At 40.4% G+C, this 12592-nt stretch overlaps 1 protein-coding gene across 2 annotated transcripts; it reads right to left on the bottom strand.

Moving 5' to 3' along the window:
* Positions 1 to 1827: 1827 nt before the first annotated feature.
* Positions 1828 to 11333, bottom strand: LOC308039761 (uncharacterized protein). 2 transcript variants are annotated; one of them, XM_080343367.1, is made up of 8 exons: positions 10662 to 11333; positions 9098 to 9184; positions 8771 to 9004; positions 6937 to 6959; positions 5925 to 6070; positions 5259 to 5359; positions 5062 to 5163; positions 1828 to 3969 (listed from the first exon to the last, which is right to left on the bottom strand). In XM_080343367.1, the coding sequence occupies exons 1-8, from the start codon at positions 11199 to 11201 to the stop codon at positions 2251 to 2253; spliced, it is 2952 nt and encodes a 983-aa protein (XP_080199493.1). In that variant the 5' UTR covers positions 11202 to 11333; the 3' UTR covers positions 1828 to 2250. The 2 variants fall into 2 exon arrangements, with proteins under 2 accessions (XP_080199493.1, XP_080199494.1); XM_080343368.1 differs by lacking the exon at positions 9098 to 9184.
* Positions 11334 to 12592: the final 1259 nt, after the last annotated feature.

The following is a 12592-nucleotide window of genomic DNA, read 5'->3' as shown; positions in this document are numbered from 1 at the left end:
AGCACACTTGTCAAAAAGTCCCTTGCAACACAAATTAGTTTTGTTAAATAAGTTTCCTAACTATTTTCTTGGGTTTTGCTGGGAACAGCAAAGTTTTCAATAGTATTTTCATACTATTTCTGAAAATTCTTCAGTTTAACACTACATTTTAGTCTACTCATAGTCTAAAAAAATATATATGCACACATACTAATGTTTAGATAACCTAGGAAAATTAGGCTTTGACAACAGTCATTGCAACACATAGTTTTATAAAGATGACCAAGACAGTGATGGAAGTTATTCTCTGTTAGTAATAAGCGAAACGTGCATTCAGGATGATTCAGAAACCAAATTCCTCAAATTAGCTCTGGTGTTCATCAAACAATCAGTGATTTAGTCTTTGACTTGAAATCTCTTCAGGCAGCATTTAACTACACGCAGACATTGCCAAGAGATACTGGGGGGGCTTGAAACCTGTATGCAGTCAGTTACTGCTGCTGAGCTACCATCAACTGATGTAAAACTCTTTTTTTCCTTCAATTTTTCTTTTTTTTAATGTGTGAAACAAGACAACAGAAATGGAACGCATGGGTAGAAAAGACTGCTTTAACTCTGCTTAGGCAATAAAATTTGCTCAAATTATTCTTTACTGTCTAGCAAGTCATGCCATATGGAGATAGATCTTGCACAACTGTTCCTTGACTAGGGTAGAAGTAGCCGTATTTAGACCTTTACATGTTCATGTTTCCCGATTTAACTGGAATAATCTTTTTAGCTAAGACACTTGGCCAAGGAATAAAGTCAGAAATTGGTCCTGTTGTGTTCTCAGTTATTTGATGAGTACGTGTGAAACCCTGGGTAAAAAACAAACTTATTAGGTCTGTCACAGGGTGTGCGCTGCCACAGAAAAACTCAGGCCAAGAATTGAACGCAAATCAAATTAAAATTAGGTCAACATTTCCTAAACCAAGAATAGTATTTCTAAGTATTCTGTCACAGTGAGTATAATGGTAAACCTTGCAGAGATTTAAATTTAATATTTCTCCTATGAAGTTAGAAAGACAATTTGGAAATTAAAAAAAAACCAAACAACAAAACAACAGAAGACTATTTAGGAGCTGGCAGCGAAAGATTCTGAAGGAATATTAAACATTCCAATCTAATACTTGCCAGTTGACATATCTACCTAATGCAGGATTAATTCACTCAAAATCTGGCACCAGCTCTTGCTAGAGTGTGAACACTAAATGAAATAGAACTTTAATCTGAAATAGTACTACTGTCTGTGTATTCTAATGGTTAAAGCACAAATATTTTTTGGATGCAACAAAATGGTTAATAAATTCGAAAAGATGGTATTTTTATCCTCACTGTGTATCATATTTCACAGACTAAAAATTCAATGAGTTCTGGATCATTAATACTTACAGTGAGAATTGCTGTTTTCCTTTTTTCCTGTTGTTACACAAATTTTAAAATACTTTTCTGTTTTGAAAGCTAAATTTTCCCAAAGCTTTCATCAAAACAGCAAATTAGTATCTGTCATTGATTTCCAAAATAATGCTAAAAGGAACTGAAAATTAATTGAGACAGTTACTTTTCATCAAGGAAACATTTCATAAGTGTAGCCGATACCCTTCTGCAACGTATAATAAGAACATTGGTGTGGCATTTCAATTTCAATAGCATTAGAGAAATTATTGAAGTTACACTAGAAGTTGCAACTATAAATAAATCACAGAAAAATAACACAGCCAAAGGGAGACAGACAAAAATTTCCAGTAATGCCCTTCAACAACCTTTATTCCCCCCACGTTCTCCTCCCTCCCAACCTATGAGGTGACGCTATCACCTGTGATGTGATCCTAGTGTGAGCGCTGCTGCACTGCCCCAGCAATGCTCCGCCTCCTGCTGCTGAGGCTTCCCTGAACCCCACTGCTGGGACATCCCAGACCCCCACCACCTACACATACCCTGTGGCACCTCTCGGAAGCTCTGCATTCTTAAAGGTACAGTAGATGTGGTCATACTTCAGTCTTTAACAAGACATGCCATTTTTGGTTGTTTCTTCAGTTTGGGTTTGAACTATAAAAATCACTTCCGTACACTGTACTTGCTGGGAAGCAATTATGTTTCTAATACAGAGATAACCAAGAATCAGGGAGCTGTAAAAAAATCACAGGTATCCCCACTTTTTAACATGCTAAGTAGCATTTATTAAATTCCAGCTTATTTAGGTATAGTTATCTTCTCCATTTCACTCTCTCTTCATGTCTCTGATTTTCTTCTAGTAGACAATTTGTCTTCAGCAACAGAAAAATATTCTGATGCACTGCTGGCATCAGTAGAGATGGATGTTTGACTTAGCTCTTCAGTGTCAGAATCGCCGTCACTTGGCATTCTTCCTGTCTCGTTTACCGTCAGCACAGAACCTCCCAAAGATGAATCCTTGCATGTGCCAGGAAGAGAACAAGCTGCATTCTGAAACTGTACAGACTCACATTCATCTTCCCTCCTAGGACAGCAAGAGCTGTTTTCAACAACAGTTTCACTTTCTTTGTCTTTTATCTTTGTTTCTTGGTTTGTCGCTGTAACAGTAAGTTGTGTGGAAGATGCGTTCTCATATTTACCAGGAAGGCCAACTGAATATAAAGGCTGACTACAGGAAGCATTACTATCAGCAAGCATTTCTGCACTTTCAGGTTTCTTAGATGAGTTCCTAGGGAGGAATGAACCTTCACACTTTGGATGACTATGTCTAGAAGCAGGCTCTGCACACTCGGAAGATACAGGCTTCCCGAGACTGAGAGGTGTTTTGTCAGGGGATCTCACTTTTTCAGTGCCATTTCCACAAAAAAACATGGAGGAATTCAGGGAATCAGAGGTATTTCTGACAATACTTCCAAACGAAAATACTGGTGAAGACAACTGAACACAGTTATTTTGAAAGGAAAATGCACAATTACTGGGGAAAAGAGGGGTCTCAGAGACATCATTCACCCCAGCTGCAGTGTTGGTTTCTGAAGTACTGCAAGCTACATTTGTGATGGACTCTGAGGCATCAGCTTTTTGTTCCCCTGAGACAGATGGTTTCTGTGTACCATATTCTGCAGTCTCCTTTGCAGAAAGTGATTTTTCTCTCACGTGAGATGTATTTTTGTCAGATGGCTTCTCAGATTGGCTGAAGAAAGAGGAGAACTGTAAAACCTTAAATGAATTGCAAAACATTTTTTCTGAATTGCCAAAAGGAAACGAAAAGTCTGGCTTCTCACTTTCTGCTGAGTCTAAATTAGGACTGGTTGAAGCATCAGAAACTGTGGTTTTGGTTACATGACCATGTTTTCTAAATTTGATTTCATCCTGGTTATCTGTTTTACCCGCACTGTCACATTTTCCTAGATAAAATTGAGGGAAAACATATTTCCCGTCTTTATTTTTAAAGGAAAATGTACCTGCATCTTTAATAAATCTGGGTAATGAGTTGTTACATGCAGTGAAGGCAAAAGGTGAAGCAGAAAGTCTCTCCGCAGAAACATCTAGAAATTCTGAATTTGAAACAGTTGCTGGTTTTAAGCTGGATGAAGTGCTAGAATTTGTGTCCATGCCATTGGAAACAATAACTGCCGATGGCTGCGTTGGTAATTTTTCTTTGATTACAAAGTCTTTAGAGTTTTCTGATAAGGCTGGAGTGGTTACATCCTGGCAACTTCTCTCGTGAAACAATTTTAAGTCACCATTTGTTTCAGATGGGATGCTGTAATCACTAGTGCCAGAAAAGCTTCTCGCGCCAAAGCCATCTGCTCTTCGCAGGGTTTCATTATCTGTTTTATTTGCTTTGGTAGGTGAGGATACAGAAGGACTTCCTGAGGACCTGCCCTTCAAAGCTGCAGCAGTTACAAATTTATGCTTTTTATTTGCAGGTAAAGTTTGTGCCTTGAACTCATCGCTGAGCTTCTGATGTTCCATATAGTATTTGTAACGTATCTCCTACAATTACAGCAAAGAATCCCGTTACGTAAAATGGCATTTCTGGATTTAGAGTCTATAAAACTCAAATATAACCCTAAGACTGAAGAAAAGTTTTTTGTATAATCTATAGCACTTATGAGGTATTTTCCATTGCTGCAAGAAAGCAACAGAACACAAGTCATTATGGAAAAAAGTTCTTTAAAAACAATTGAACAAGACACATATGGAACCCTGACAACAAAGTAGGTTTTGAAATAGGAGACTATAGAAAAATGATAAAAGTCACTGCCAAAACCAGAAATAGCTAAAAATACTAGCTTAGACATTAAGTGACAAATTCTCAAATTGTCATGAAAAATAACCATCTGAAGCCAATTTTGGTTTTCCTTTTTTTTTTTTTCTAGATACAATAACGACATAAGTTGTATTCTCAATGAGAATAGAAAACAGATAATCTCCAAAATAGTACAGCAAAAGAAAAATAATTCTATATTTAAAGGACCTAAGCCACTTTTTGATTTAATCCTCTGCCATTGGCATTCTCAGAACCTACGTTATGTGATTCACTGCAGGCCAGGCTTCACTAACTGTAACCAGAATCATTCTGTACAGAACGATACTCACTCAGCCACCCACATAGAACTGCTAGTAAGTGATTAAAAAAAATAATCTAGTTGAATAGCTAGATGATTGGAAATGAAACAAAAGTAAGACACCACATTCAGTTTCATGTTAAATAAGGCATTCAGGTAGTCTTAGAAGAGTGAATTCTATTATCTTCAGAAACCAGAACACAGGCAGATGACTTCCTCTTCAAATAGGCAATAGAGAAGCTCATTTGGATTAGAAAGCTACAGATGTGACTCAAAAAGCCACACTAGAATATAAAAATAAACATGTGAAGTAAGATTAAGTTCCATCTTTCTGAAGAAAAAACAAAAAGAAGAGTAATCCTGACAGTTTTAATAACCTAGTCAGATTTACATTCTGAAATTGTAAGGGTACCGTTCCACTAAGAAAACTGAAAAAGATTATAAAAGTTTTTCTAAAGAAAATTGTGTCGTAACAAATAGTAACTTAGCCATACTTAAAACAGATGTTCAATCATACCTCATGACTCATGTTTTGAAACGCCGCCATTTCCGATATTGACATTAAGCGAGTACAGATCCTGCTACCGTCTGCTTGTGCTTCCTCTTGTCGTAGTACAGGCTGAAAAATATTTTGCAGCAGAGATTACAGTTCATTTCAATAAGACAGAATAAACAAAATAGTACAGTGTTGTAGCCGCCTAGGGAATAACTTACAAGAAATGTGTTGGGTGTACTCTTCTGGTCCTGCCATTGCTTCATGTTATTTTTAAATAGAGGACTTTTTGTTGAGTTCTCAATTCCTCCAGAAGGTAGATCTATTAGAAAGAACACAGGAATGCTGATGGAGAGCATATTAAGTATGGAAAATATGGAAAGGTTCCAGTGCATCTAAACATAGATCCCAATGAAAAACAGGAGTACACTCACTGCTCTAAGTGAGACCCTTGTACTTGTCAAAACTTCCGTGATATAAAGCAAGAGGCCTGTGTAACAAGTTTTCTAAATGCATTGAGCTACTTGCCCTGATATAAGTCCTAACATTTTCTCCTATGAGGTAAAAGCATTTAATCAGAGCATAGTTATACAACAACAAATACCCATTCAGTTCAGCAACACACTTCCGACAGTGACAATACTGGCTGAATAGGAAAATTATAGTTTAAAAAAAAAATACAGCCTAGAGACTTTACAGAGAAAGCACATTCATAAAATGTATTTAAAAGTCCTTGATGAATTTATCATCCATTAATTTGCTCGGATGCTTTCTGACCACTGCCATAATTTCCCATGCATGTTGTTTATTAGCAATTAGTTTCACAAGCTGCATGTTCCTAGAGTGACTTTCTGTATCTTGTCCTATACTAAGGCCTTCTTCCCTACCTTTGGCAATGCCTACATTAACGGGCATTAACTTCAAAGCCAAGATTTCATTAACCACAGGTTTGATATCAATCTTCTTTTGTGTATACTCCGATGGTTTTTCATAGCTGGATGCTATATTCATCAGGTCAAGCTGAGTTTTCATTCTGGGAAAGAAAAAAAAACCCCAAACTAAACACTCTTCTTAAAGCTCACATGCCAACAACTAAATTATACCTGCCCAATACAAAAAAAAAAAAAAAAATTCTTTTAAAAATAAGTCATTAAGAGGAAGAAGAAATTAGTAAAAGTAAGCCTTCAATAAAATATGAAGTTTCCCAGATTTTTTTTCCTTAAAACGTACTACTTGATGATTCACTTGAATTAGGTTTCACAGGCAATGAAAACTGCAAGTAGTTCTGCAAAAAGCTTAGCCCACCCCTCACCCCCTTTCTTAGTGTACAATATTGGAATGTAAATTACACTCTTTATTCAGAAAGCATACCTAATACTAGTCTGAACCACAACATATTTTAAAGAACTCAATTTCCAATATTCTTTCTTAGATTCTGCTTAAAAAGCAATAAGAAATATAATTAAGAACCTTTAGAAAGAAATATACAGGCTATGTGCACTGCAAACTCAAAAATGTAGACACCGCAGCATCTTCACATGCACTCTTAGACTTAAAGATTTCTGTAAAAGCTCCAGGCATGCTTCAGTATTCCTGAGTTTAAATAAGGTACCTAAAAATACCCAATCACCATGTATACTCAGTTTTTTATTGGGGAGCCAATTCAGAAGACTGATTATCTCTAATCCCAGATAGTACATCACTGAAATTCTTGACACTTTTCCTAAAAGTTGGTATATGGAGCATCCAAAGATGTGAAAGCATTATAGTATCTTAATCACCAAATACTATTTTCATTTTAAGTTGCTGTATCTGACTATATCCAAAGAAATTATTTTCTCAGTTTTTAATCTTAAAATTATACTAGAGAACTAACAAAGCATGAAAAAATATATATACCTTGTATTCAAGCCACAGGCCACCTATAAATAAAACAAGAATTTATAAGGTATGAATGAGCTTTCCTCCAACTCTCAAAAGGAGATAATTGCTTTAACAAAATACTTCTGAACTGCCTGTCTTAATTTCATAGAACTCCAGGAAATAAACCTGTTAACATTCAAAATATGAAAGAAAAAAAAAAAAACAGACCATCCTAATGTAAAAAAAAAAAAAAACAAAAAAACAAAAAGTAAATCTGGGACAATTTTGTGTTAAAGACAGAAAGAACTCCTTTGAGCCAAATGAAGGCATTCAAATAATGAATAATGACCCATATGGTTATCTAAACCATTTTGGCTGTACATATATTTGTAACCATTCAAATGAAAGACTGTTTTGTGTATCTCAGTGAGGGAAGCCTCTGCTACCTGCTCTGAAGATAGTGTTACACTGAAAGTTTTAAAATGCTGTCTTTTAGTTTTAAATCATCCAGACCATGGCAGTACAAAACGCACCGCACTATAGTCAAGTGACACATCCCAAAGAATGGGTAACAAAAAGTAACAAAACTGACTGGATTATAGACTAGCTGCTTCCATATAAAAATCTGGTGATCTCACTATACAGAATTTTAAAACAACCATCACCACCTCCTCCCCTCACTGAAATGAATTGTGTACTGTCATGGGGGGCAGGTGGGAAGCTGCTAAGTTTAAAGCATATTAATCACTAGAGTCAGAATATTTCTTCCAAAAGTGGGAGTCGCTTTTACTTGGACTAATAGTGAGATCTTCTGTAACTAGTTGTTACCAGAAACTTAGGGAAACCCTAAGGACTTTCTCCACTTCTCATTTATCTGAAGGCAGCAAAAAGACCCACTGCAGAAAAAAAGCAGCATGCTGTTGTTTCTTAGAAAAGCATAAGTCTTGAAGTTAAAGACAAAATTCAGCAGTTAATTAAATACTTTGCCTCATATCTATAATCTGCCTAAATATCATAGAACTGCAGACACAGTGTTTGACATAAATGCGATTATAAAGCTCTACACTAGCTTTGGTAACAGTGTCTTGGGTTCCTTTAGCATTTATCTCTAAATCAGAAACTGTTTTTCTCTGCAGTTCCAATAAAAACTACATGGAAGATTTTCAGTGTCTTGTATACAGAAGTATATATAGTATATAGTACAGTGTGTGTCAGAAGTACCTCAACTAGCTTTGAACAGGCTGGTTTATCTCCATTGCACACCTCAGTGCAAAGTTTACAGCAGGTTTTAAGATCAGTATAATCACCTTAGCTCACATACCCCAACACAGTGCTCCACTGTGCAGCACAGACAAGTTATCAGTTTTGGCTCAAATCTTTCCCCAAAAAAGCATTTTTAACGTCTTAGAAATTTAAAAATGCAATTAAAGTGCTTAATACACAAAGCATTTGAAAACAAATATAAAAAAAAGTAAATAAATGTGACACAATTTTGGAAGCAGTCCTAGTAAATAACTCCCTACCCAGCACCAAGGCAGCTTGCTTTCACAGCTGGTAGCATAATATAGCAAGTGGAACAGCAACAGCTATACAGTCAATAATAATTTCATTAGTTTTCAGTGCAGAAAACATGTCTACTGAATTCACTAAATATCACTGATAAGAAAAGTTTGAAAAGCTTTGCAGCTTAAGTGAAAAGAACCATTATAAAAAAAAAAGTATGAATGTATAATAATTTTAGTCTGTATTTTTCATTTGTTGCATTTGTTTTTCCTGATCCAGTCATTATCATAATCTACACCACAGCAGGATCTATATGACATTTGAGGTTCATTACACAACTGATGTCAAATAACAAAAAAGCCATCACCTCCAGGAAACGCTGAGGATCACACTCATGGACAAGCTTTTCACAATCCTTCAAAAAATTCTCAATGGTCTTCTTGTGAGCTTCCTTCATTTTCTTCCAAATCTGAAATTCTTTCTCTTTTTTACTTCTTTGATTTTCAACATCTTCTAACAATTGCCGTTTCTTCATTTCCAGGGTTTTGAAAATTTCTCCAAATTCCAGTGCAATTATCTCCGCATCATTGTTCAGCACCATCTAGAAGCACAAGAACATAAAAACATGTGATTAACCTAACATGAAAAGAGAAACAAAGACATATATATTTAGTATCCAGCATCTCTAACTCACATCCATATCATTTGGTTGACTTGAGATTTCATTCATCAGCTTCTCATTTAGTTTTCTCATTTTTTTCAGACTGCTGAAGAAGGTTAACTGCAAGACAATTGAAACACTTATTACGACTTTATCCATTCCATACAATAAATACATTTCAGTGATTATCTTGAATCACACCATGGGATGTTCTGTTCTCTACAACATATTAAACAAAGGTCATGATTCGACACACCACTTAGTAACATTTAATACTTTCCTGCATCAGTACACAAACTTTATTTTGCTATTTCTCTCTCTCAAAGTAACATTCTTAGGCTCACCTACAATGCATATTACTAGAACAGCTACAGAGTTTCTTTATAGTTAAAACAATTGTTTTCCTCAGCCTTTTTTTTAACCTCACCTCTCATACCTACACCTATCACAAAGTAAGCCTTAATCATGGTAATCCAGTTTGACAAGCAACTGTGTGATGTTCACTTTTTTTTTTTTAATGCCTCACGCTGATAAAATAGAAAATGGTCCATAACTGCGTTATTTCTGTTTGGTTTAAAACTAAGACAATCCCTATATTTTCTGCCTTTACCTCACTACATGATGTCTAAGTTTTAGATAGAAAGTTTAGTGCAAAGACTTTTCTCCTGGATTCCCTGAATGACATGCAATTAGTGATGGGAGAAACAGGAGGAAAATAAGTGCAAAAGCAACTTTTGGCTTAAAGAATAATCAGTGTTATACCTAAACTTTTATACCCCTACTCTTCATTACTGCCCTGCAGTTGTTTCAACTGCTGTACAGCAGAACTGCTGTATGACATGCCACCCTGAACCCAATTTGCATAGGGCATGAAAAGCTCATTCTACCCAAACAGTAGTTCTTCTGGCAAAAAAAACAACTACCACCACTACAACCAGCCAGACAAGCATTAGGCCAGGTAGCTGCTTTCTTCATGCAAACAGGAATGCATTTTGGCTTTACATTTATGATATTATTACTTACCTTAACCATCTACTTCTAAACATTTAATTACCTGTGACCCAAATTACCTATGCCAGCTCAGAGAGCCTATAAACAAAACATCTGTGAGTCTGTGTTTTTTTTGGTAGTAGGACCAGCACCTCCCTGAACCTGGAAAAACTTGATCCAGATATGCAATAAACTCTTATAATCAGTGTGGTTTTTTTTTCTAGCAAAGCCTGCAAGTCTCTCTATTAAAAAGAAAAAAAAACAAAGCAAAACAAAAAAACAAACCCACAAAAACAAAAAAAACCAAAACCAAAATAAAATAAGCCCAACTCTTCAGGTGCTTTGGTAAGTTGGGTTCAGAGCTGTTGATAGTGTAATATCTCCAGGTCGCCTGTGTGCGGTGGATGAAGTCTGCCGCAAGAGGGGAAGGCACACCCCGGCAGTCCACAAACAACCCTGACTCCTGGTCCATCACAGCATCCTCCCTCGCTGCCTCTCGCCTGCCCGCCACTCCGAGTGAAAGCAACCCGGGCCCGCTGGGATCCTCCACGGGACAGCCTGACCTCCCAACCGGACCCCTGGCGCGGAGGGGAAGCGCCGCGCTTACTTTTTCTTCCTGGTACACGGTGTCGATGAGGTTGACGGAGTGGAAGATGCCCTGGTGCTCCTCAGAGATGCACTGCCCGCAGCCCGCCTGGCGGCACATCCGGCAGTACAGCTGCACCAGCCGGCTCGGATGCTTCTGGCAGGTTCCCCCGAGCGCCAGCGGGCAGAACAGCCCAGGCCCCGGCTGCGCCTCCCCCGCCCTGGCGGCTCCAGCCGCGCCAGACCGGTACAGCTTGACCACCTCCGCCAGGGTGGTGTTGACGGGCAGCGCGGCGGCGCCGCCGCGGGGCAGCGGGCACAGCTTCCTGCACAGCGGGCACGACACTCGGGCGCCGGCCGCGCCGCCGCCAGCGCCCAGCCCCGGTCCCCCCCGGGAGAGGCGGGCCTGCCCCTGGCCCCGCTGTTGCTGCAGGCGGGCGGCCTCGGCAGAGGCCAGGCACTCCAGCACGCAGTCCCGGCAGAAGTTGTGCGAGCAGAGGGGCAGCGTCACTGGCTCCTCGAAGAGCGACAGGCACACGGCGCACGTCAGGCTGGCCTCCATCTGCGACAGGCAGGCGGGCAGCCGGGGCCGCCGCTCCTGCTGCCCCGGGCCCGGCTCGCTGGCGGCTGCGCTGGGCGCCCCGGGCTGGTCCAGCTGCCCCGGGCCCGGCTCGCAGGATGCCCCCGGCTCGTCCTGCGGCGCCGCAGGCTCCAGCTCGGCGGCAGCGGGCCCCGCCGCGGAGGGGCTGGGGCTGCGGTCGCGGAGAGGGAGCCGAAGTCGCCACAAACTGCGAACCCCAACCGCCAACTTCCCAGGAAGTGGAACCCGGCAGCGGAGCGAGCGTCACAGAGAGACGTAGCGGCGATTGGGGAAGGGGCAAGATTGACACCGCCGCTTTCCAATCAGAGCAGAGAGGGGGCGGGGCGCGGTGCTGTCTGTGCGTGACCGCTGGCCCGGCAGAGCCCCTCCGGCGGCGTGGGGCGGGGCGGAGGGCACTGGAACCCGCCCCCCGCTCGGCGTGCGAGGGCGGCTGAGCCAGGTGACGCCTGCCGGGTCCTAGCGCCGCCGCCGCCGCCGCCTGCCGGGTCCTAGCGCCGCCGCCGCCGTCGTCGTCGTCGTCGTCGTCGTCGTCGTCGTCATCGTCGTCGTCGTCGTCGTCGTCGTCATCGTCGTCGTCGTCGTCGTCGTCGTCGTCGTCGCCGTGTGGTGCCAGGCGCTCCGCAGAAGTTCCCGCTCTGCGCGGTGTGAGGGAGGGCGCGTGAACAAGGCGTTTGCAGCTGGGGGGGAGGGGTGTCCGTATTTCGGTGTGCAGGTGTACGGAGTTAAAGCGAAATAGCTCCCCCGTGCTGGGGTACGGCTGTGATTAGCTACCTCTAACTACAGTTGTACAATCACAGCGCAATTTAGCCCACGGATTTTGTTGATGCTGATGAATTGGGATAGTCCTCATCTCGTTCTCATTTGTGTTCTTGGTTTATTTTTCCTCCCGGAGCTGTTCCTTCCAAAGTTCTGGCTTAACAATTACATGACCCACCTGAAATATTTTGAAACGTGCCAAACTCAAGAGGGACTCAACTGAAATTTTATGTTTATTGTAAATCAAAAGATGTGTAACATAAAGCTGGTATTTGCAAAAAAAGAGCAATACACATTGAAAATAACGTTATTTTCACAGACTGAGGAAAGGGACAGGTGCAAACAGCATACAAGGAGCCATGTGTTTGTCTGTTTTTATAGCAGTGCTTTATAGAGTCATGCTGAGCTGTACTTGGAGAATGTACCTATTAAAAAAAAATCTAAAGTGTCTGTGTCAAGTTGGAAACTTTGTAGCTGCAGGAGAAAAAGAAATGGTGGTTATTTTGATGAATACGAGCACATTTTCCCTTGCTTATGTCTGTTTATATGAAGCTGACCGGAGGTACAAAGGCACTGGTTGCTCAAAGCTATACAAT

This window comes from Nesoenas mayeri (genome assembly GCF_963082525.1).
Source record: "Nesoenas mayeri genome assembly, chromosome: 4".
Classification (NCBI taxonomy): Eukaryota; Metazoa; Chordata; class Aves; order Columbiformes; family Columbidae; genus Nesoenas; species Nesoenas mayeri.
The sequence above is the reverse complement of the archived record's forward strand: the minus strand, read 5'-3'. Positions and strand labels throughout refer to the sequence as shown.

Coding starts and splice junctions, on each gene's coding strand:
- LOC308039761 (XM_080343367.1), bottom strand. CDS start 11,201: ATGGAGGCCAGCCTGACGTGCGCCGTGTGCCTGTCGCTCTTCGAGGAG. Junction 9,185..10,661: donor CCGTGTACCAGGAAGAAAAA/GTAAGCGCGGCG, acceptor ATTGTCTTGCAG/TTAACCTTCTTCAGCAGTCT. Junction 5,360..5,924: donor TAATGTAGGCATTGCCAAAG/GTAGGGAAGAAG, acceptor TCTTTCTAATAG/ATCTACCTTCTGGAGGAATT.